The 20,236-nt window shown below is 39.5% G+C and overlaps 1 protein-coding gene and 1 long non-coding RNA gene across 3 annotated transcripts in view; both read right to left on the reverse strand.

Annotated features, from left to right (window-relative positions):
- Positions 1-156: 156 nt before the first annotated feature.
- TTC14 (tetratricopeptide repeat domain 14) lies at positions 157-9,270 on the reverse strand. 2 transcript variants are annotated; one of them, XM_071752594.1, is made up of 12 exons: positions 8,728-9,262; positions 8,519-8,640; positions 8,099-8,298; positions 7,626-7,710; positions 7,411-7,540; positions 6,607-6,759; positions 5,861-5,932; positions 5,121-5,240; positions 4,907-5,029; positions 4,150-4,267; positions 2,070-2,179; positions 157-1,602 (listed from the first exon to the last, which is right to left on the reverse strand). In XM_071752594.1, the coding sequence occupies exons 1-12, from the start codon at positions 8,889-8,891 to the stop codon at positions 651-653; spliced, it is 2,349 nt and encodes a 782-aa protein (XP_071608695.1). In that variant the 5' UTR covers positions 8,892-9,262; the 3' UTR covers positions 157-650. The 2 variants fall into 2 exon arrangements, 1 of the variants encoding a protein (XP_071608695.1); XR_011727530.1 differs by lacking the exon at positions 157-1,602 and having other exon boundaries at positions 2,120-2,179; positions 2,646-4,267; positions 8,728-9,270.
- Positions 9,271-9,483: 213 nt separating this feature from the next.
- Positions 9,484-20,236, reverse strand: part of LOC139799979 (uncharacterized) — a 32,780-nt gene continuing 22,027 nt past the window's right edge. Inside the window, exons 3-5 of the long non-coding RNA XR_011727535.1 lie at positions 14,169-14,250; positions 12,482-12,530; positions 9,484-9,628 (exon numbers count right to left, since the gene is read on the reverse strand). This is a non-coding gene — a long non-coding RNA (uncharacterized lncRNA). The remainder of the gene's footprint in view (positions 9,629-12,481; positions 12,531-14,168; positions 14,251-20,236) is intronic.

A 20,236-nucleotide genomic window follows, 5' to 3' on the forward strand; every position in this document is an offset into this window, starting at 1 on the left:
GGGTTTGTTTTTTTACATTACTTAGATAATGGTTTTGATGTCTTTAGAGAATGTAACACATTTCTCTTCAGATACTGGAGGGTTCCATTCACTTAGGCAGCACATGCACAAGCATGAAACATCCCAGAATGTTAACAAAAAAATCAGGACACGAAATTAAAAAAAAAAAAAAAAAGAAAATTTAATGATCTAATCAGCTATATACATTGATGGCACATAACTTTCATTCACTTATCACCCTTCCATAGCAGGAAGCTAAGTTTGATACAAAAATATCAAGGCAATACCCCAGAGGATGAGAAAAAAACCCACACAAAACACGCCTATTGTCCAAGTGCATATCTGATGGAGTTAGAGCTAACTACAGTCCAGAGGTATCAAAGGATTTCAACCCATCAGACAGAGAATATTGTACAGGAACACACCAAATTAAGAGCATAAGAAACTTAAGATTTTAAATAATGGATATTTTATGTAAGATATACTTGCATCTCTTTCCACTACACAATCTTTAAGAATTCTTAGACGTTCTGCAAGACAAAACAAATTCTGCATTACTATTCCCCTTCATATCTGTTTCCTCAAGAGACACTCAGATGAAAGTTTATTTAACTACACTCACTCATCAGAACAGCATTTTCTTAGGTCCTTTACTGTTTCTTATGCTTACTTCCTTTTTCCCTTTCAAACTCAGCTATTTGATTGAATATGTTAACTAAGTTCTGGGGCAGGTTTCTTTTAATGCCACTTTCCGTTTCTGCTGTATCATTTGAAGACATTTCTTCATCTGGTTCCTTTGTTTTATCAGTCTCCTCGTAACTTTTTTTCCTACTCTTATGCTCACTTTCATTTTTATGCTGACTTAACATGTGCCTCTCACTACTGTAATTTTTCTCACCTTCACGTGAGCAGGTGCTTGAGTATGATCTGTACTTTCCCACAGACTTGCCAGAATAGTCAGACCCCACTGGAGACATGTAATACCTATCTTGACCTGAGCTGTATTTTTTATACTGCTCTTTTCTCCCCTCTACATCCCTGTCTAATTTCCTAAAATAATGCATCCTGGGTTTATCATCTGACTTATGGTATGAACCTGAAGAACCTCTCCAGCTGGAGAAAAATCTCTCTGTTTTGCCATATTTTTCAGTTTTGCTACAACTTGGCAGAGTTCTAGAGCTACTGTAATAATCTCTTGAATCTTCAGACCTACCTCCAAAAGTGTCTTCATCATCACATGAAGTCCTTGAAAAAGAAAAGTGTCTGTCTTTCTCTTTTACCTCTGTTTTGGGACACACTAAACTGTCCTGCCTTTCAAGCAGTTTTTCTACATCAAAATTTTGGTTAAGAAAGGAAGCAGAGGTATCAGCCGGAGGCGAATACCACTCCTCTTTCCTCATCTGATCTTTATAATGGGAAGAAGCTCTAGATGAGCCTTTTTTGGAGCTGTGGGCAGACTCAGATTTATTCCGACGCTTTTTCCTATGTTTCTTGTGATCAGAGGAAGAGGAGGAAGAAGAAACTGATACATTTGAGGAAGAATCACTTGAGGAGGAGGAGGAGGAGGAAGAGGAAGTTGATACTTTCCTTTTTTTCTTCAACCTAGAAAACATAATTAACCTGTGAGATAATCTTCATTATATGGCAAAAATTCTACGTAGAAAGCAAATCAGTACTCCCCAGAATTTGGCTGAAATTTGACTGTAACACATGAATGGAAACTGAATCTGACCTGGCAAGACAATGCAAATATAATTTCTGTACCAAAAAAATTAAGATTAAATCTACTGAACAGTCTGTTATAAAAGGCATCTTTCCTGGGTTAATCTGGCATTACACTTTGCAAATACTTCACAGGACATTTTTAAACAGCTTCTTCCACATCAGTCTCCCCTAAAGGTTATATGGACAACATGACACTACCCACAAAATGTGTGTAGGAAAAGCAGCTTACCTCAGTACAAGTTCTACCTAGCTTACTGCTGGACAATCTGTTTGGAAATGGAGTGTTCACAGTCTTATCTGCACTTACTGCTACATAATCAGAATACTGAATATAACAAAGTTACCTTTTTTCTTCTTTTAAGAGTTTACGTAATTTTTCTGCACTTGTTTCTACTTTCTTTTCTTTCTGTCTCTCTTCTTTGGCAGCTTGTTTCTCCCTCATTTCCAAAGATTTCTTTTTTGAACCCAAGCATCATAAAAAAAATTACATTAGAAGTGTTAACACGGGTATTTTTCCCCCATGTCCCCAACCCCATTCAAATGTATAACCACACCAGGGATGTTTTACCAGGATTTCCAGATCAAGAATAAATATTGTTCAGGAGTTTGGCATTGGCCATTGTGATAATCAGGATTACATTAAGGACCATATTGCAGTTTTTGTTCCATTAAAAAGTATATTCGACCAGCCATTGGTCCAGTGATCCAGCACACGTGAAGCATGGAGCCCAAAAGGCATAGATAAAATAGGCAAGAAAACCACAGTATTACCAATGCAGAGAAAAGAAGAGGGGGGGAAAAAAAAAAAAAAAAAAAAAAAGAGAAAGGTTAGAGGGAAAGTATCATGATGTAGTTCAAGAGTAAATCATGGCAGGACCCATTTTAAAATGTATTCAGGTTGGCCATGTTTGAATACAAACCGTTTTGTACCAATTTCACAGAGCAGTTTGAGGCATAGTTTACGTAAGAAATCATGTTCCAAGGGTTTGTTGGTGATGAGCAGCACCAGATGTCAGATACAGGAACAACGGTCCAATTCAGAAGAAAATGCATTGGAGAAAAACACATAATCAGTATTACAGGAAAACTTACTTCAGTGTTGTTTCAGCCATTCTAGCACAATAGTGATATTATCAGACATATATAACAATACAGGTAAATGCAAAAGAGCATCTCATCAGATGAAGAACCCTTACCCTAATTAGGTCTAATTAGGTCTATTAGAGATCATACTTCTGCCTTCTATAGCCTTAAAGAGTAGCTCTATTCATACTGATGAGCAAACAGTCTATCATTTTCAAAACATAGCAATCCTCTTAACAGATTCAATAAAGGAAACCTCAGTTGCCATTAATGCTATGCAAACAAACAACCAATAGCTAGCACCATGGGTTTTCTCTGCTGCATCTGTGACCCATTATACCAGGAAAAGGCAAAAGCAGAGTAAAATTCATCTCCTTGCTGAGAATATTCTTCATAATTTTAACTGAGACCGACACCTCTTTCCTAGAGCAGCCAGCAACAATTTATCTATGATGCAGTTCAGTTTTATTAACAAGATTGTCATATCTCCTCTTTCCCTTTCTTTCAACACAACCTGTCAGCATTATGGCTCCACCCACTGAAGAAGTGTTGATCAAGGCCATCTACCCCAGTCTAGGTTCTTCCTTACATGCAGAAGCATAGAACAAAATAACCCTGTTCCTTAGTTCTCTGTTTTACTCTTTGATCATCTCTGGAACACATCATAAGGAAAGGAGGTAAATAAAAGAAAAAAAGGAAACAATTCAGATTAACACAGAGCCCCAGCAGGGCTCACCTGGGATACATGCTGCATGCATGATAGGAAAAAAGAGACAGCAGAGGAAAAAGCTAAGATACTCTAAAGTGCCTGCCCAACCAACCCTCCACTTCTGTCTGTTTTCTTTTAAAACACCCTATTATTTCCCCTCTAATCATCCTGTGAGTTCATTTTGACTGGTGTTACTCTGTCTTTTCATAATTACTCCAAATGACAAGGATCTGGCTGGTATGATGGTATACAGTGTTTGTGTGGCTTGCCTAAGTGTTTAATACATTGTATGTTTGCATTCACAGAATGTCTTAATTTAACATTATTAATCATGCTTGTGATTAATTATCCTTGCTTTAGCTGACAGGGTTAACAGGCTTTGCTCTTTCCTCATATCCACTGTTTGGCATTTCTTTACTACCCTTTTCAAAAGAGTGGAGTCATCAAGAGGTACCTTTCTTCTGGTAGGTATAGCCATAATGCTCACTACAAAAAATTTACGTTGGAGAAGGGAAGTAGAGAGTAAGACAAACCATTAACTTAAACTCTCCCTGTTCAAAATATTTAGTATGATTTTTGATATTCATTTATTTTCATTGAGAGCATTATATGAAGAGAAAGTAAAGAATCACCTGCATATGCTTACGGAGTTTCGTTAAGGCCTCTTCCGCTTCCTGAAATGTCTCATCCAGACTCAAAGCTTTTTTATAGTAATTCTCAGCATTTACTAGTTTGTCTTCCTCTTCCAGCCTAAATTCAAGTGAAAATTCAAATATAGTTTAAGTGACAGATTTTCAAATATTTTGTTATTTTTGGGATTACCTTCTTATCCACACTATGACACTACCACTGCATCCCTACAAGATCCTAGCTACCATCTTAGTCCACCCTCAGTAAAGAAAAAAAATCATGTTTCTGATGTTACTATATTTTAATCCTTATCAGAAATACTATTTGAAACTTCAAATTTCAAAAATACTTTATTTTCTTAACACAGAGGTCAAAAGAAATTAATTTTCAAAAGTAAAATTTTTATTAAGAGTGGTTGGCCCGTATTTCAGTAGAGCAAGAGAACATCATTTTGGTACAAATACTTTCTTTAAAATAAACCCTCAAACCATTGGAATATACTCAAACATTCCAGAAGTCTTTATGCAAGCAAGGTACCAGTGAAGGGGTATCAAGGATAAAGCCTCAGATATTTTGCCAGGATTTTAACTGGGACAGCGGAGAGCCAAACAACTGCAGAAGCAGGTATATTCCCAACAAAGATTTTTTTTGTTTGTTTAACACAATCAGAACTGAAAGATGTCCCTCTGCGTTTTAACCAGATTGGTATTAAAAAAGGCAAAAAAAACTGTTAACAAAAACATAAGCCCCAACACTTACTGTCCACCTCTTTCCACCAGGGTCTGACAGAGATATTTTCTTGCATTCCTATGGGTAGGACAGTTTTCTAAAGCAATTTCAAAATCACCTATGGCTTTGTTCAGACTTCCTTTTGTTGCATAGCTAGAACAACAGAAAAGATGGAGATTTTAGTGATGTTTTCTTTCACAAAATGTAGGAAAAAACCCCCCAACAATTAAACAAGACAACTTACAGAGCTCCACGTGCTACCAAAGCTTCAACATTTTGTGGGTCGATTTCCAGAGCCTTGTTGTACTCATTCATGGCTTCCACGTGGCGCCCAACCTTAAAGTAATCAACCCCAGCCTTCACACTGGAGAAAAATATTTAGCAAATATTAAGCATGCTTAACCTATGCAGATTTTATACTGCCAATTACTCACAGATTGTGGTTCCAAACAAGTGACAGGGAATAAAACCTGACCTCCTTATATCCTTAATACTGGCATTTCAAATTAATGTGATATTGACATAATTCCACAACAATATATTGTCTTTAGTCCAAAATCTTAAGTCACTGGAGCTAATTTCTGCAGATGGTGTTACTACATTTCACTATTTTTCATTTGTGGAATGAATATTTAAATACTTTCCTGCACAAAACTCTATGTGAGTTACCACCTTTAAACTGCAACTGAAAATAAAGCTAAAAATAACCATTAGACTAACAACAGGAGGTGAGATGGGTAGATGGCACACACTGAAATCAGTTCATCTCAAGCTCAAATATTTTGAGGTTTGATATTTCATATTCTTCTATATTTACCAAGAGATTAACTTTTTGGAAGAGAACTCAGGTGAGTAAAATTTCAGAACTTTTCACTAGACACTTTTAAAAAAATTAAGTTATGTTTAACATTATAAGCAACATTTTCAGCAATTAATCAAGGTTGCAATAAGCAATAAGCTCTGCCAAGAAAAAATACTGCATACCATTTCAAGGCCCAGGATGCAGACTGCTTCTTCCTCAATGCAGGGGCAAAATCTTCTTCACTGAAATTTTTCCTTCAAGGAAAAAACAAACAAACCCATGAAGTTTGCCTTCCAAGTCTACAAAATTATACAAGTTTAATTAGCTTAACTTTAATACGTAATGGAGTTGAAACAACCTGAAGTATTACTTATCCAATGCCTTACTGCTCTTCCTCAGTCAAGAATGTTCTTTATTATTTCTGAAACCAGCTTTTCCCAACCCATCCTAAAAGTACTGAATTGAAGCAGTAAAGCTGCAGCGCATGTAATAAAAATGTACCATATCCACACCTGCTTTGAGGCCTAATATTTGTACAGGGCTCAGAACATCATTCATTGCATATGTTTAATCTACTTTACTGAAGTCAGATATATTATAAAAAAGTGATAACATTAAATTTCAACATCCTGTGTTTCAGGCCAAAGACAGTGACAATATCTACGAAAATAAATTCCTAAAGTACATGGTATGAAACATTTTGTGTGATAAGGTCTCTTTCTTATTCAGAGCAACAGAATTTCAAATGTAAATTTCCTACTCTGAAGGAGGCTCAAATATTTAAGGACGTGTAAGCTGTACTCATGCAAATCAAAATGAAAAAGGTTTAAGTACAAGTGGTCTAGGACTTGCACTCACATCTCTATTTCAATGGATTAGAATAATCTCCACAGAGCTACAGGACAGGAACAATGTGAAAATCACTTACATTTGAAGACTTCTCAGCAAAGAGGGTGGATTTGATTCACTTAGTCCTAGTTTTTCTGCTAAATATTCAATTAATGATGGATTAGCAAATCCTGGGGAACGATGCAAAACCTCTTCAAATGTCTCTGCTGTATTAGCAACTTCCAGGCTTCGCCTTAAAAAAAAATGAGCAATGTACGCAAACCTCACAAAGTCTATACTGAATTTTATGATGCTTATGTTTAGGATAAAAATGCCTACAGTGTTACACGTTACAGCTCACAAGCTGTTCTCTTGTACAAGCACGTATTTTCCAACTCAGCAGTAACCCTTATATCCATTAGCCTAAGTGAACTTTTGAAACCTATTTTGGCACCCATCCATCAATCTCCAGGACATACAAAAACATTACAAAAACTGCAGATAGTTCTGTCCTTCTGTCTTTTAATAGTAATTTTAAAACTTTAAGAATTTCATTTTCCATTCTCTCAAAGTTTTTGTTTCTTGGATGGGATTTTTGTTATTTTGTGCAGGTATTTTGTTTCTTTGGACGGGGTTTTTTTGTAAACACAGTCCCACAGTGGCAGATGCCTCACTCTGCTTTTTGATTTCCTGAAATTTCAGCAAGGATGCTAAAAGATCAACCACACCTGACGTACTCAGAAACAAGTATGTGTAAGAGATGAACCACAAAAATTATGCAACCATCCAATTGAATCAGAAACACCATCAACAATGACAAGTTTAATTTACAGTCTCTCGAAGATGCTTTTCAGACACACTAAATACATATAGCAAGTACAGCTCAAGAGCAGCATGTTCTTACCTATAATGTAATGGGAAGTCATCAGAAGTAATTACACCTAGTTTTGTACTGGAAAGACTGGGGGGAAGAGCTGAGTTGTAAAGTGACACCGTGAGCTTCTCGTGGTAACGATCAACGTCCTTGATTGCAGCTACAGAAACAATAAAAGTCAGGATAAAATTACAGAAATGTCTCAAAACCAAAACAGATCCCTGGCAACTTTTGCAGCTACTTACCTCGTATAAGGTCTCCATTTTGATAATAAGATAAAGGATCTCCATGGTTGCTTTGAGAAGGCACATCTCTCAAAGGACAAAGAGCCTACAACAGAAGAGAGTAGTAGTACTGTAAACAATGGTAAAAGATGGGTTTTCCCCCCCCAGAATACAGCCAGAGGTGAAGGAGTTTAACCTTCATGCATAGCAGAGCCATAATAATTAGAAGCATGACTTCGCTACAATAATTATGCATCCATAAATTATGAAGTTTTCAACTCAAAATGTAGTAATTGAGTACGGGTCATAAAAAGAAGCATTTGCTAGCTGAGCAAAACATCATAAGATGTCAGCAAATTCAGATATTACCCACAATCCTGAAGTTCAGTTCCACCTCTACACACATCGCTCCATTAACAGATGAAAAAGACATATAATACATTAAAAAATTACTACTCATCGACAACAAAATATTAAAAAACACTGTATCTTACACTAATTTCTAAATCTGATATGTGCCGTATGATACCGCTTCCCAGACAAATCAACACCATGAAAAAGCCAAACTCCCGAATGGAGGTGATCCTCCCTATCACGATGTCGCCGCGTTCGATGTCCCGAAAAAATAATTCTCTCCTGTCTTCCCTGGGGACCTCCATGAAGCATTCCAGGGGAGGCATGACAGCGTAGTACTCTGCAACACCAGACATTCACAGTTAGGAAACGACCAAACTCAAGCCTGACAACACAAAACCTTTCACCCCAGAAAAAAACCCCGTGTTAAAATCTGTGATGCAAACAGCAAGCTTACGTAGTGCCTACAAACAGCAAAAAAAATTTTCACCCTGTTTTTAAAGACACTGATGATTTAAACGCAGTGTCTTGCCCCCAACCCACGGCTGTTCTCCCCTCACCGTCATTCTCCTCAATCGTCTCGCAGGGAGGGCCGTTGGGTCTCCACGAGTGAGCAAAGAGCAGATCGGCCTTTTTGGCAATGAAGCGCTTGATCTCGGTGTCAAGGCTCGACGACTCTTTCCTAGGAAAAGGAGAACCCGGTGAGAACCCTCCCTGCGGCCCCCGCTCGGCTCCCTGCCCTCTCCAGCCCTCCCTGGGGCTCCCTCACCAGGTGGCCGGCGGGTGCGGGGCCCCGCGGGGCGGCTCAAGGGCAGTCCCTGGCGGCGGCAGCAGCCCACGGAAATCGGGGTTATCGTGCTGCTCGGAGCGGAGCAGGGAGAGCAGCGCGGGGCCGTGGTAGCTCAGCGCTTGACGCAGCAGCTCCCGATCCATCCCGCCGCCACCACGCCCGGAACAGGAACCGGCAGCGGAACCGGACGGACGGATGAGGCAATGCGAGGGGGCGAAGGGGTGTAGAACCGGGGGGGAGCAGCGCCCTCTGGCGAGTTGGAGGACTGTTCTGAGAGTGGCAGGGGCAGTCCCGGTGCTGAGGGGACCCTACTCTGCTTGCGGGCCCGTTCCCGGGGCTCCCGCTGCCTGAATTTAAAAAGCACCACGAGAATAAGGGAAACTCAAAGGGAAAAAGCGGCAGAGGTGTCCGGAGGCTGCGCGAATCCCCGCCGGTCGGCAGCTCCCAGCGGTGTCCTGACGGTGTCGCTAGGGGGCGCTGTGCCCCCGCCGGTCCGGGACCGCGGGTGGGTGCGAGGGAGTGGGGGCAGCGGTTCCCCGGGAGCGTTCCCGGTGTCCGGGGACATCCCTCTAAATAATGTTTAAATGTTTTCCTGGACGTTAACTGGGAGCGGTGGTGTTGCAAACGATCCCGATTGCTCGTGCCACCGGGGAAGTTGCCCGTTGGCTGCGAGTCAGTTCTGAAATGTTGGCGCTAATGGCGACAAGGATTCAGGAATGGGTGCGGGAGCTTACCGGGAGGTGACGGGGCTAATGCCAGAGGAGAATAACCCCCAGGTTCCCAATCCTGTTTTATTTGGGCTGTCCCGTCGGAAGTTCCTCCCAGTGAAGCCAAGAGGCGTGCGGGGGGCAGGCGGGCGGGCTGGGTCAGGATGGCTGCGCTGAAACAAAGGGGAAACGGAGAATTGTCTGAGAAAAAGGGAATGTACTGAGATGTACTGAGATTAAGGCCTAAAAAGGTCTGCCAAGGCAATTATAAATGCTAAAAAGACACTTAAATCGGGAGGCTCTTGATGCAAATCACCTCTTGTGGCTAATGGAGAAAGGTGCTTAAAACCAGCTGGAATTAATCCAGGTCTATTAGGACGATCCCAGTTCTTCAGTCCTCCAGAATAATTTGGCCCTGGCATCGCGTTTAATAATTAATTTCAAAAGGAAAAGAAAACCCACCGCAAACAGCATAATGTCACTTCTACTCTCAGTACAATGTTGAAGAAAAAAATAGCAATGTGGCTGTCAGCAGATCAATGACACTGCTCCTCAAGGAAGCAGCCTGGCTGAGAGGGCAAGGCTCGTATCAAAGGCACTGGTGTCAGAAGTTCTGTTCAAAGCCAGCAGGTTTATTACTGCTGTACCAGACTTGAGGAAGACACTAGAAGGGCAAATTGATATTTTACTTTCATTTCATGTCCCGCTGTTGTAATGTAACAATAGATAAAAAAGGCACAACACTTTGTGTGTACCCAACAGCTGCCAGGATTTTGATTCAGTGTCTTTGTGATCTCTGTAAGACCAGATGTGTGCTTAGATTTCTGGTTGTAATGGTGGGAAAAATGCCATGAATACTAGATAGAAATTTCTAGACATTAAGACATGAAGAGGTCAGTGCCCGTTCAAAGATCTGGTGCAGAAAGGGATCCTTTCCTGAGTGAATCATGCTGCAAGTGCAAAGTCCCAAACTGAGCTGCACAATTGCAAATAATGGCAGTTTTATTTGAGGGAATGGTATTTTGAGGAAGAGTTAATTTGTGTTGCTTATCAAATATGAAGAGCTAGCAATAAAAGTTGTTTGAAGCACAAACTCTGCTTGTGTAAGCATTTCTTCAGTCTAATATGCAGATACACACACACAATGTACAAGAAGTAAGACATTATGAATAAATACTTCAAGTGTGTTATGGCTTCTGGACTTAATGTACCAGCAAAAAATCATGGCAAAACCTGAACACTTGTAATTATGGACTCTTCTCGAAGACTTTTTATTCTATGAGTAGAAATCAATTGCTTTTTAAGAAATTCAGTAATTTATATCCTATTAACACAGAGAATGTACTTTAGTTGTCCCTGAACATGAAGGTTAACTTCATATTTGAAATGAAGGTTAACTTCATATTTGAAATTATCACTTCATATAGTGATCATTTATCTGGGTCCAACAGATTCTGAAGGTCTCTTAATCAAAGAAACTGAAAATAGTCCAAATAATTCCACCTTCAAAAATAGGTTTGCCAAAGCAGGGTATGTGAGCATGAAATTTAACTTTCTTTCCTGTTTTTCATGTTGTAATAATGAACTCAGAAGCGAATCAAGTCTATTGCATATTGTGCATTTTGCCATCCTTATCTCTTATAGGATGCTTCCTGGCTATCTGCTGGGATTTTTAAAATACTTCTGCATGTTTTCAGTGGTGGAATTTCTTTTTTTTTTTTTTTTTTTTTCCCCCCCAGTGTTTTCTTGTTTTACTTCAGTTACCCAGTAGGAAATATTTTTGATAAAAGGATGTAGCAGCCTCCACGTTTCAGAGATGGATAATGCTAAATAGAACAGAATGATTTAAACCCAGTGGTATAAAGAGTGCTAAAGAGACCCCAGGTCTGAGGAGAAAGAATGCTCCACATGCTGCAATGTCATTAATCCTCTGTTCTAGTGCCCTAGGGACTGCCTGGATGAATAGTGCTTCATCCCACCTGTTAAATAAACAGAAGGTGGACAGAAAGTGTCCCGAGTGTGCAGGAGAAAGTGGTACAAGTCAACACATTGCCCTACTCAAAGAGGAGCATTCCAAATACTCTGAACCCAGACATGCCTGGATGAGTTTGATATGAATTTTCTGACAGTTCAGGTCAATGCATGATAAAAGACAGCTCCCAAAATCCATCATGCAGCCTTCTGACTCTCACTATACAAAGCTGATGCACTTATACCAAGCTAGCTTTGAGCTCAGGGTGAAACTCACAGTGATAAGGCCCCTGAACAACCCAAAAACTGATAGGCATGATAGAACTTCAATGTATATATGTGAAATACTAAGGAGATTTTTATCAAACTCCAGTAAGCACAGTTTGAATGCAACAAGGTCAAGCTGCTTTTCAAACGTTCCAAACTATCCCCTATCAGTGGTGATGCTCACAAGAAAACTGCATGGATTTTGTGTCAAGAGCCACATTTTATCACTGACAAAAAGATTAGATCCTCCTAGATCATGTTTGTCAGAGTCCCATTTTCTGCAAAATTTGAACAAATTTGAGATAAATTTTAGCCTATTGCAAATGGGAGAGAAATGTTCAACTAAATATGTTTTTGGGCAAAGAAAGATGAAACCAGTAGTACTAATGAAAATTAACATAAAGAGCTATACTTCCAGCTGTGTTGTCAGATTTTTGGCAAATTCTGCCCAAAGCAGTCCTCTTGCCCAGACTTTCTGTCAGCCTATGAAGCTGCAAAGGGATTTCTCAAAGCTGATATTATATCCAAGATATTATTTTAGACCAAGAGTGATGAAGGGAAGTTCAGTACAAAATAATTGCTAGCCAGCTAGTACCTCTAGTCTGAGGAAAATATTATCTCTGGAGGCAAATCATTCTGCACCAAATATCACAGAGGAGATTTGAAAACAACAACAAAATCAGAGCCACAGCCATCCAAGCATTTCCCTTTTTAAGAAGTTCATCATTAAGTCCAACTTTGGCATGGTCTATGAGAAAGGGTACAGTTTCAGTACCATGTAGACTCACCTGGATATGTGCTGACCACCTCTCATGGATCTTTGCACTTCTCAGATTTCTGGAAATGTAGAAAAAGAATAGTCAGTTGCATGTAATAAATATGCAAAGACAGACTGTGGGAACTGCCCAGGCTCTGATTCAATAATTAGACCCTGTTGGAATTCAACAGAAATAATAGTTAGGAAATGTCAACTGTGAACCCCCTCTGACTTCTGGTGATTTCTGTCAAACTGCAGGCAGTGGCACTGCTGAGCCTTTGTATGGCTGTAAGGCTTGTGCACTTTGTGCAGCGTTTTCTGCCTGCAGATTAGTGACAAGTGCTTGAAGGTTTCAAGTAAGACTGAAAATGTTACTGAAGGAAACATTGGCATTGACTTTTTATTACCTATATATGAAAAACCAGGCTGTTGTGAATGAAGGTTTGTTTATTTGGCAGGAGCACCAGTCAGGAAGCTTAATGGCAATCATGACACAGACAATATGTGTACACCCACCTGTACAGCTTGTAGCAAATCTAGAAACACTGCCTACAGAGCAAATTCCTATGATATATGAGAGACTTGGCAGAAGGTATGTTGAGCAGACAGGTTTTTGTAGGGATTTTTAACTGATTTTCCAGCTTCTATCACTCCATAGACTGATCATGTCTAATGTTTTGTAGCAACAGGGAGTTTTAGCTAAGTTATTGCAACTTACAGTAAGCAATCACAACTTTCTAGTTAGCAGAGTAGATCATTACTTATAATCCAAAATTATATTTCTAGAATATAAAAATACAGTAAGGACATTTGATCTCAAGTCTGCAAGCACTAAAAGGAGATGTTTAGCTTTAGGCATGCAACTACTTTCAATTATTGTGTCCCATTCATAGTAGAACAGTATTTATGTTTTCCTTGTAAAGTCCTTTTTCCAGGAACTCTCATCTATCTAAACTGTCATGTCACATGTAGGAACTTTCCAAAGGTACTCAGAGAAGCCTCTGAAGTATTTTAAATCAGTTGGAGTTCTTCTATTCCTCGTAAAACAACTTATTTCTTTTTGTATCTCATGGCCAGTTACTCTAATATTCCATTTGAGCAGCATGCATATTAAATACTGTCTAAAGAGCAATGACCTGCTGCTGTTTGTAATGGGAACTTCAGGGCTTCTGATGGATTTCAGATGGAGACTTTGAGGGTTCCCGTGGACTTCACCAGGTTTCAGGTCAAACACAAAAGTCAGAAATCAGTCATTGACACCTTACTGTGCCTTCTCTGCTGTCTACAGTTAGGGAAGCATTAATACAACACATCCCTGCAATCAAATGCCAAAGTCCAGGCACCGGCTGGGGCTGTTGAAATGTAATATACATCTGTTGATTTTCTCTACATCCTTGTCTTTTTACCAGTTGTACTCAAATACATAGTCACAGGGAACAGAAGCTCTAAGATAAATGGAAATCTGAAACTGAAACATGAAAAGAGGAGGTAGATTGAAATGTGAAAAAGTAATACTTCTGTGGAAGAAGGATGTGTACGTGTGCAGGTAACTATCATGGACTTAGAGTAGAATTAAGGGACCCATGACAAAAGTACTACAGAAGCCAGAATTCCTGTCTTTAAAAACAAAACAAAAAACAAAAAAGCCCCCCAGCCCCCCAACCTCTAGTATTGTGTCCTGAATAAAATGCAAAGTGAAAATTATGCATTGCACTCACCTTTTTTTTGTAACATATTCTATGACACTGATACCAAATTCTGTTTTTGAAGGTGTTGGCAGCTAAAGTTGTAGAACAGTACCTGAGATTGTTTCACAAAACATAGAAGTAGGTTAGGCATGTAAATACCTTTGCAAATTCTGCCCCACGTGAGGATAATAATTAGTACCACAAATGAAGTTTTCACATATGCAAATGGAATTGTTTTCTGTCACAACTAATTACAGATGTAACTCTGCTGTGTTGATTGTGAGGGAGGAATAAACATACACATTTTAAACAGTGGTATTTAAAACTTCCCTCTTGTAATTGTGATCATATGTTCCTTTTAAAACTGGCAAATATATACATGTGTACCTGTGTAGGAGAACAGTAAGTGGGAGAAAGAAATACAGATTTTTCCATCTGTACAAAACGTCAACACACTGTCTATAAAAAGCAATCAACAAAGTCCTGATTAGCGCAAATCAGTCTGGTCAAAATCTAAGCTGTACCTTCACTTACTGTGAGTTAATCAAAGCTCCAATACAATGTTTCCTTAAGTTGGAAAGAAATTATGTAACACTTTCAAAACTGCTCTGAGGCTTGGTTAACGCTAGATAGCATCCACCCAATGAGTTTAGACAGAAGGTTAATAGTACAGGAGAAGGTTCTGGTCCTGAGGAGTAACACACAGAGCAGATGTGATTGCACTCACTTGTTGGCTCCCCCTGCCAGAATGTGCCCCTGAGAAATTTAAATGACAGGTAAGGAAATAAATTATTGTCTGGTCTTTATACATCATATTCCATTATTTTTTATCTTTCACTTCTCTAACGTGTTTTTCAGTCTCAGGGTGCAAATTCAGTGCGTTGCTTTCCTAAAACTGAAGAAGTCTGCCTTGTGTTAGGAGTGATCACAAAGTACATGTAAAAAATAAAAGGAACTGGTTTTCTTCAGAATCAATTAATTGAAATAGTGTATGGCATCCACACAGCATTTTTGGTCCTGCAATTCTGAAGAGTTTTTGAAATTTCAAAATATTAGAAGCATTGCTCTAAACTGCAAGGGTAATTTTGGCACTGAGTGCAAAGATAAAAGGAAAAGTCTTTCCCAAGCAGAGGTAACAGTGTCTTCTTGCAGAGTGAACAGCAGAGAAGCAATATACAGTATCTTGTGGCCAGAAACTATCTGGAGTCTTTGACAGATCATTTGTTGCAAAGGGCTGTCAAAAAACCCCAAAAACTCTAGAATAAGTAAAGAGAGCATAGAGGACAGAGAAATTATAGGGGGAAAGTAGATAAAAATATCCAGTCTCCTCAGCAGAGCCAAATGAAGGTATCAAAATATAACAAGGGCTATAATGAGAAGATATTTTAATTTCAGACTGAGCAGCAATAGGTTCCTGCTGGTACCTATAATGGACCATAGTCTTCAGTATTCTACTTCAGCAATTGCATCTCGCACAGCTAGGAAATAAAATAGTCATTTGGTCTCTAAAAATTTCATTAGAAGCCAAAAAGAACAGAAGAACACCTGGCTAGTGTGATATACACATCATCTTTTCACAAGGAAAACATAATATTGACTTCATGGTTTAAAATAATGATCATAGAAAAGAAAAATATTTTGTAATGTAAGATAACAGAACAAGAACTGTGTAGCTTCCCTGGTACCAGAATGGAGATGCAGACACTTGTTTGTAATTTAGTTGGGAAAAAAAGCCATTAATAGCAAAAATCTGTAGACTGCTTAGGTAGAAAAATATACAGCATAAGTAGTTTACATTTTCAGTGGGGGGCATTCTTTGGGGCATCAAGTTGTCAAGCAGTGTAGCAGCGTGACACAATTTTGTGATTACATGCTGGTTCCCTGGCAAAACCCAAAAAACCAAAACAAATGAATTTTTCAGTGGAAAAAGCCACAGTCCTCTTATCTTGTAGCATGGCTCTCACAGCTGAAAAGACACAACAGCAGGATGGTAGAAATTAAAGTCTATCAGCAGGTGAACAGTAGTTTGAACATATCACTTCACAGGGGCTCTCATCTGCCTTCAGTCTCCCTCATCCATTTGGGCAAAACACACCAGATTTAAAAATTTGCTTTCAGTTGTTGACTCTGCAACATGCTGGACCTCAAAAAGCAGCTGTAATGGAAGTCCATGTATTTTAATCTGAATTCTAAAACCAGAGTTAAGCCAGCTACTTAGGTACATGAAACCAGTGGAGACACAAATTGTCAGAGAGCAGCAAGGACCTCCTGCCTGTGGAAGGGAAGGGGAGCTGGGTGGTGTGCAGGACAAGGAGGGCTGTGGCAGCAGTGACCCCACCAAGGAGCTGGGATGTAGATGAGCAAGACAGGAGGGCATGGACCTAAGCTCTGTCAGGGAGGGGTAAATCTGGAAGGAAAGACACAACCTGCCAACTCACAAACAGCAGAAAGAGATGTTATTTTTTAAAACTGCATTCACTTTAGAGTTGGATATAAGTAACGAAGTTACTTGTTGTAGATTATACACTAACAGAAGATGATTTATGAATTTAAGAGTCTCTTGGGAATACTAACTCAATGTAGATCTACACACACTCATCTTGGGGTTGGACTGGTCCCAAGTCCTATCATGGGTCTGAAGTGCTTTTGTGGAGGTTGCTGTATCCCAGACAAGTGCTAACAGCCAGCCCAGTCCCTGCTGCTGCTCCATAAGGCACAGACAAAGTGGACTGAAGTTAATGGGAGTTTGTGAGAAGGTCATGTCCTGATGCTGAAATAAATAAATTATATGCTGGCATATATTTAGTCAAGACATGGTCTAAGTCTTCAAGTAATGAGGTTTAAATAGTTCCCTGGGAGAATTTTACACTGTACAGTTCATTTCTATATTAGAGCTTTTATTTTAGTATCCAGCATAAATTTTGCATTTCTTCATTCTATCTGCCTCTGGACTTCCTAAATAATTCCTCCTCCTTCTTGCTGCTTACCCCATTTGTAGATTGTTGGCAAGTTCTTTGATTCTCAACCACTTAACCTTCCTTTCACCAACCTATAAATATTGATCCATCCCAATCTCCCCTCTTTTGTCTATTCAGAATCCCTCAGTAGCTATTTCTCCCATACACTGAACGACCTTCAATTTGTTTGCTGTAATGATCTCCCCAGAAATGCACGTATTCTGTCAGAGCTGTATGGAGGTGAGTAATTACCTCCTTAAGCATGTTGCACGAGCACAGGCACTCCAATAATTTCTCAGTCCTTCACATTACTTCTTTCCAGATTCGTCCATCACAGTTAAGTATGAACAAATTGAATTATTTTTCTTGAGATAGATCAGCCAGCATTTTTCTGGGTTGAATCCAATTTTTGTTGCATTTAATCAAGTTTTGAAGACCTTCAAGAAACAGATTATTTGTTTCCCAGCTGCTCTCTATCCCTTTTTTCATAACTTGTCCAGAGCACACACAAAGCACAGTCAGGAAGTTTCATTAACTTGTGATTTACTTATTTGCCTAGGTTATTAGGGACTGCATTTTCCTAGGAGCAACCACTGTACAATTAGTCACCCTTTTCAAACCCAGCATTTCCCCATTTACTATACTAGATCTTGATTTTACTCTTGACTCTTGACATTACCTAAAATTAGGTTTTAGGAAATAAACAACTGTTTGTCTTACATTAAAAGCTATTGTATCAATTGAACCATATTCCAGCAATGAAACCAACTCCAATTTTGCTGTATATACACACAGATGTATTTATGATAATGAGTATGACACATTGCACAGATTATAATTTTGAATTCAATATTCAAAACTATATACATCAGTTTCTAGTAATATAGTAGATACTGCAGCAACTGCTGCCTCCAGCAATAGCTCAAGCAAGCCTGCAGCCTGAGACAGTATAATATACTATTTAACTATAGGATAAGCTGCCCTGGATCGTGCACTGAAATAATCAAGAACCTTCTGCCAATTCTCAGTAATTAAATTTGCCTTAGTAGTCATAGAATTTCTTCGGTTTTGATATCTCCATATAGAAGCCTGAAAGTCTGTTTGAAGAAGTTACTCTTACATCCGTCTGTTGTGAATAAATTTTCCTCCTGCATCTGAGCCAGAGCAAATGAGATACCATTGAGCTTTTGGAAGCAGAGCCCATAGCCACCTGCGTCTTCCTGGCCTTAGCCTAAATCCTTTTTTGGATTTAGACAAATAAGACATCATGTAGCAAAATCCCACTGTTCAGGGCTCTCAGCAGCTGCTAAGAACATCTGGTTATTGCTATTTAGCTGGAGCTCAGAATCTTTTCTGCCTCGTGTGTTTCCTCAAGTTCGTCCTTACAAAAGGTTGCAAGCAGGAGAAACTCTTCTCTTTCTGCAACCCTTGTATAATCCTATTGATTTACTCTGTGCTCAGCTCAGTTAATATCAATTTATCCCTTTATGATCTGTTTTCCTCAAGGTTAATAAACCTATGCTAACCATTTTAGTTCCAGCTATTACTTGTTTGTGCCAAACCACGGGGGAGAAAAATGAATGGAGATCTGTGCCGTGCCTCTAAGCGATGCAGCAGAGAAATCCCAGCCCATGGCACAAAGATCCCTGATGGTTTCCACAGAGCTGGAGGCAGTTGCAGACGTGCTGGTGAACCATGAGGCTGCTCCCTGCACAAGCCCACGCTGGGGGGTACCTCTGGTTCATTCGTGTCACCCACTCCTCTCGGGAACACCTGCCCTATGGTTTGACAGGGGATTCAACTTAAGTTTGGTGAGCTAAACAGGCTGTGACATAATTGAGGATCTACACACTAACATACAGTCTGATCTATGATATATTTTTCAACTTTGCTGCCTCCTTCACACAAAAATCCTGCAGGCAGCTTTCTATGGCAACAGTTGCACCATGGGAGAACCCATTGCTGCTGCTGACTGGCACCAGAACCTTCAGAGAGTGCGCACAGCTCTGAGGTCTTGACAGCAACGTAGCTGCTCTGGAATGATGCCAAATCTGAGGTAATGCCACCGGCTTCACAGGCAGACTCATTAGTTCAGGAACATTGCATTAAAGAAGTAAGACTGCTCTCAATTTCACCGTGTGGTATAGATGTGCCCTTCACAATGCCTGAGCATGGGAAGCTCTCTCCTGGCTAGCACCCCCTTCTGCTTCTTTATAACAGCAAAACCTACAGAGTTCATCACATACAAGACAGAAGAAATCAGGAGAAATCAGGATATATGTCAATGTAGTCTGTAAGCCCCTGGACCAAGCATATATATAAATATATATGTATATATGTACATTTATATATAAATGGAATAGATTTGACTTTGAATAAGGATGCATTCTGAAGGAATGGCCTCTGCATTCCCTCATTACCACCCTCTAAAAGTATTTTACAATGCTCAGGGACCTCCTCAAAACATGCTGAAATCTCCATGAATTCTGAAAGCTACATCAGTCTCCCCAGGTTTTCTGGGTAATATTGATACAGGCAGGTCAGAATTTCATGATAGCAAACACCACTCAAATCACAACACAGGGCATAAGTGAATTTGCCCAAATGCATTAGACCACAGTTCTATTTTTCAAAACATTTCAGGGAAATGTACCCATGTATAACCTGAATGTTCCCTCTAAAATGCAGTTACAGTGGATGTCTGTATCACCTGTAGCTTTTTCAGGCAGCAGTTATTTCAGCTTATCTCTGAATCTGAGGCCTTTAGCTTAGAGAAAAAGAAACATTTGAGAAAATATTATCTCAGAGGAATGGTATTAGATGGCAAAGTAAGGCTGAAACTTATCCTAGTGTGTCCTCCATTTTACCCTATTTTAGCCAAGACAAACATTTTTCCAAGAAAAACAACCAGGTCACTATAGATCCTGTATCAGTATTGTTTTGATTAGATTTTTAGGAAAGAGAAAGCACAATATATAACTGGTGACTAACTAAAACCCAGCTTCAGGTATAAATAAGAAACAGGTTAGAGCAGGACACAGTGCCTGAAGATTTTACCAGGCAGCAGGGAAAACAGCTGAACTCTTGACAGACTCTGCAGCTTTCCTTTGCCTGTTGTTTTCTGGAACAGTGAATGCAGAA

Source organism: Heliangelus exortis, chromosome 9, assembly GCF_036169615.1.
Source record: "Heliangelus exortis chromosome 9, bHelExo1.hap1, whole genome shotgun sequence".
NCBI lineage: Eukaryota > Metazoa > Chordata > Aves > Apodiformes > Trochilidae > Heliangelus > Heliangelus exortis.

Excerpts from the sequence above, each read along its gene's own strand:
- TTC14 (XM_071752594.1), bottom strand. The coding sequence starts at position 8,891 with ATGGATCGGGAGCTGCTGCGTCAAGCGCTGAGCTACCACGGCCCCGCG. Across the intron at positions 7,541-7,625 it reads AAATGGAGACCTTATACGAG|CTGCAATCAAGGACGTTGAT; the intron begins GTAAGTAGCTGC and ends TTGTTTCTGTAG. Across the intron at positions 5,241-5,860 it reads GCATCCTGGGCCTTGAAATG|TGTGAAGGCTGGGGTTGATT; the intron begins GTATGCAGTATT and ends ATTTTTCTCCAG.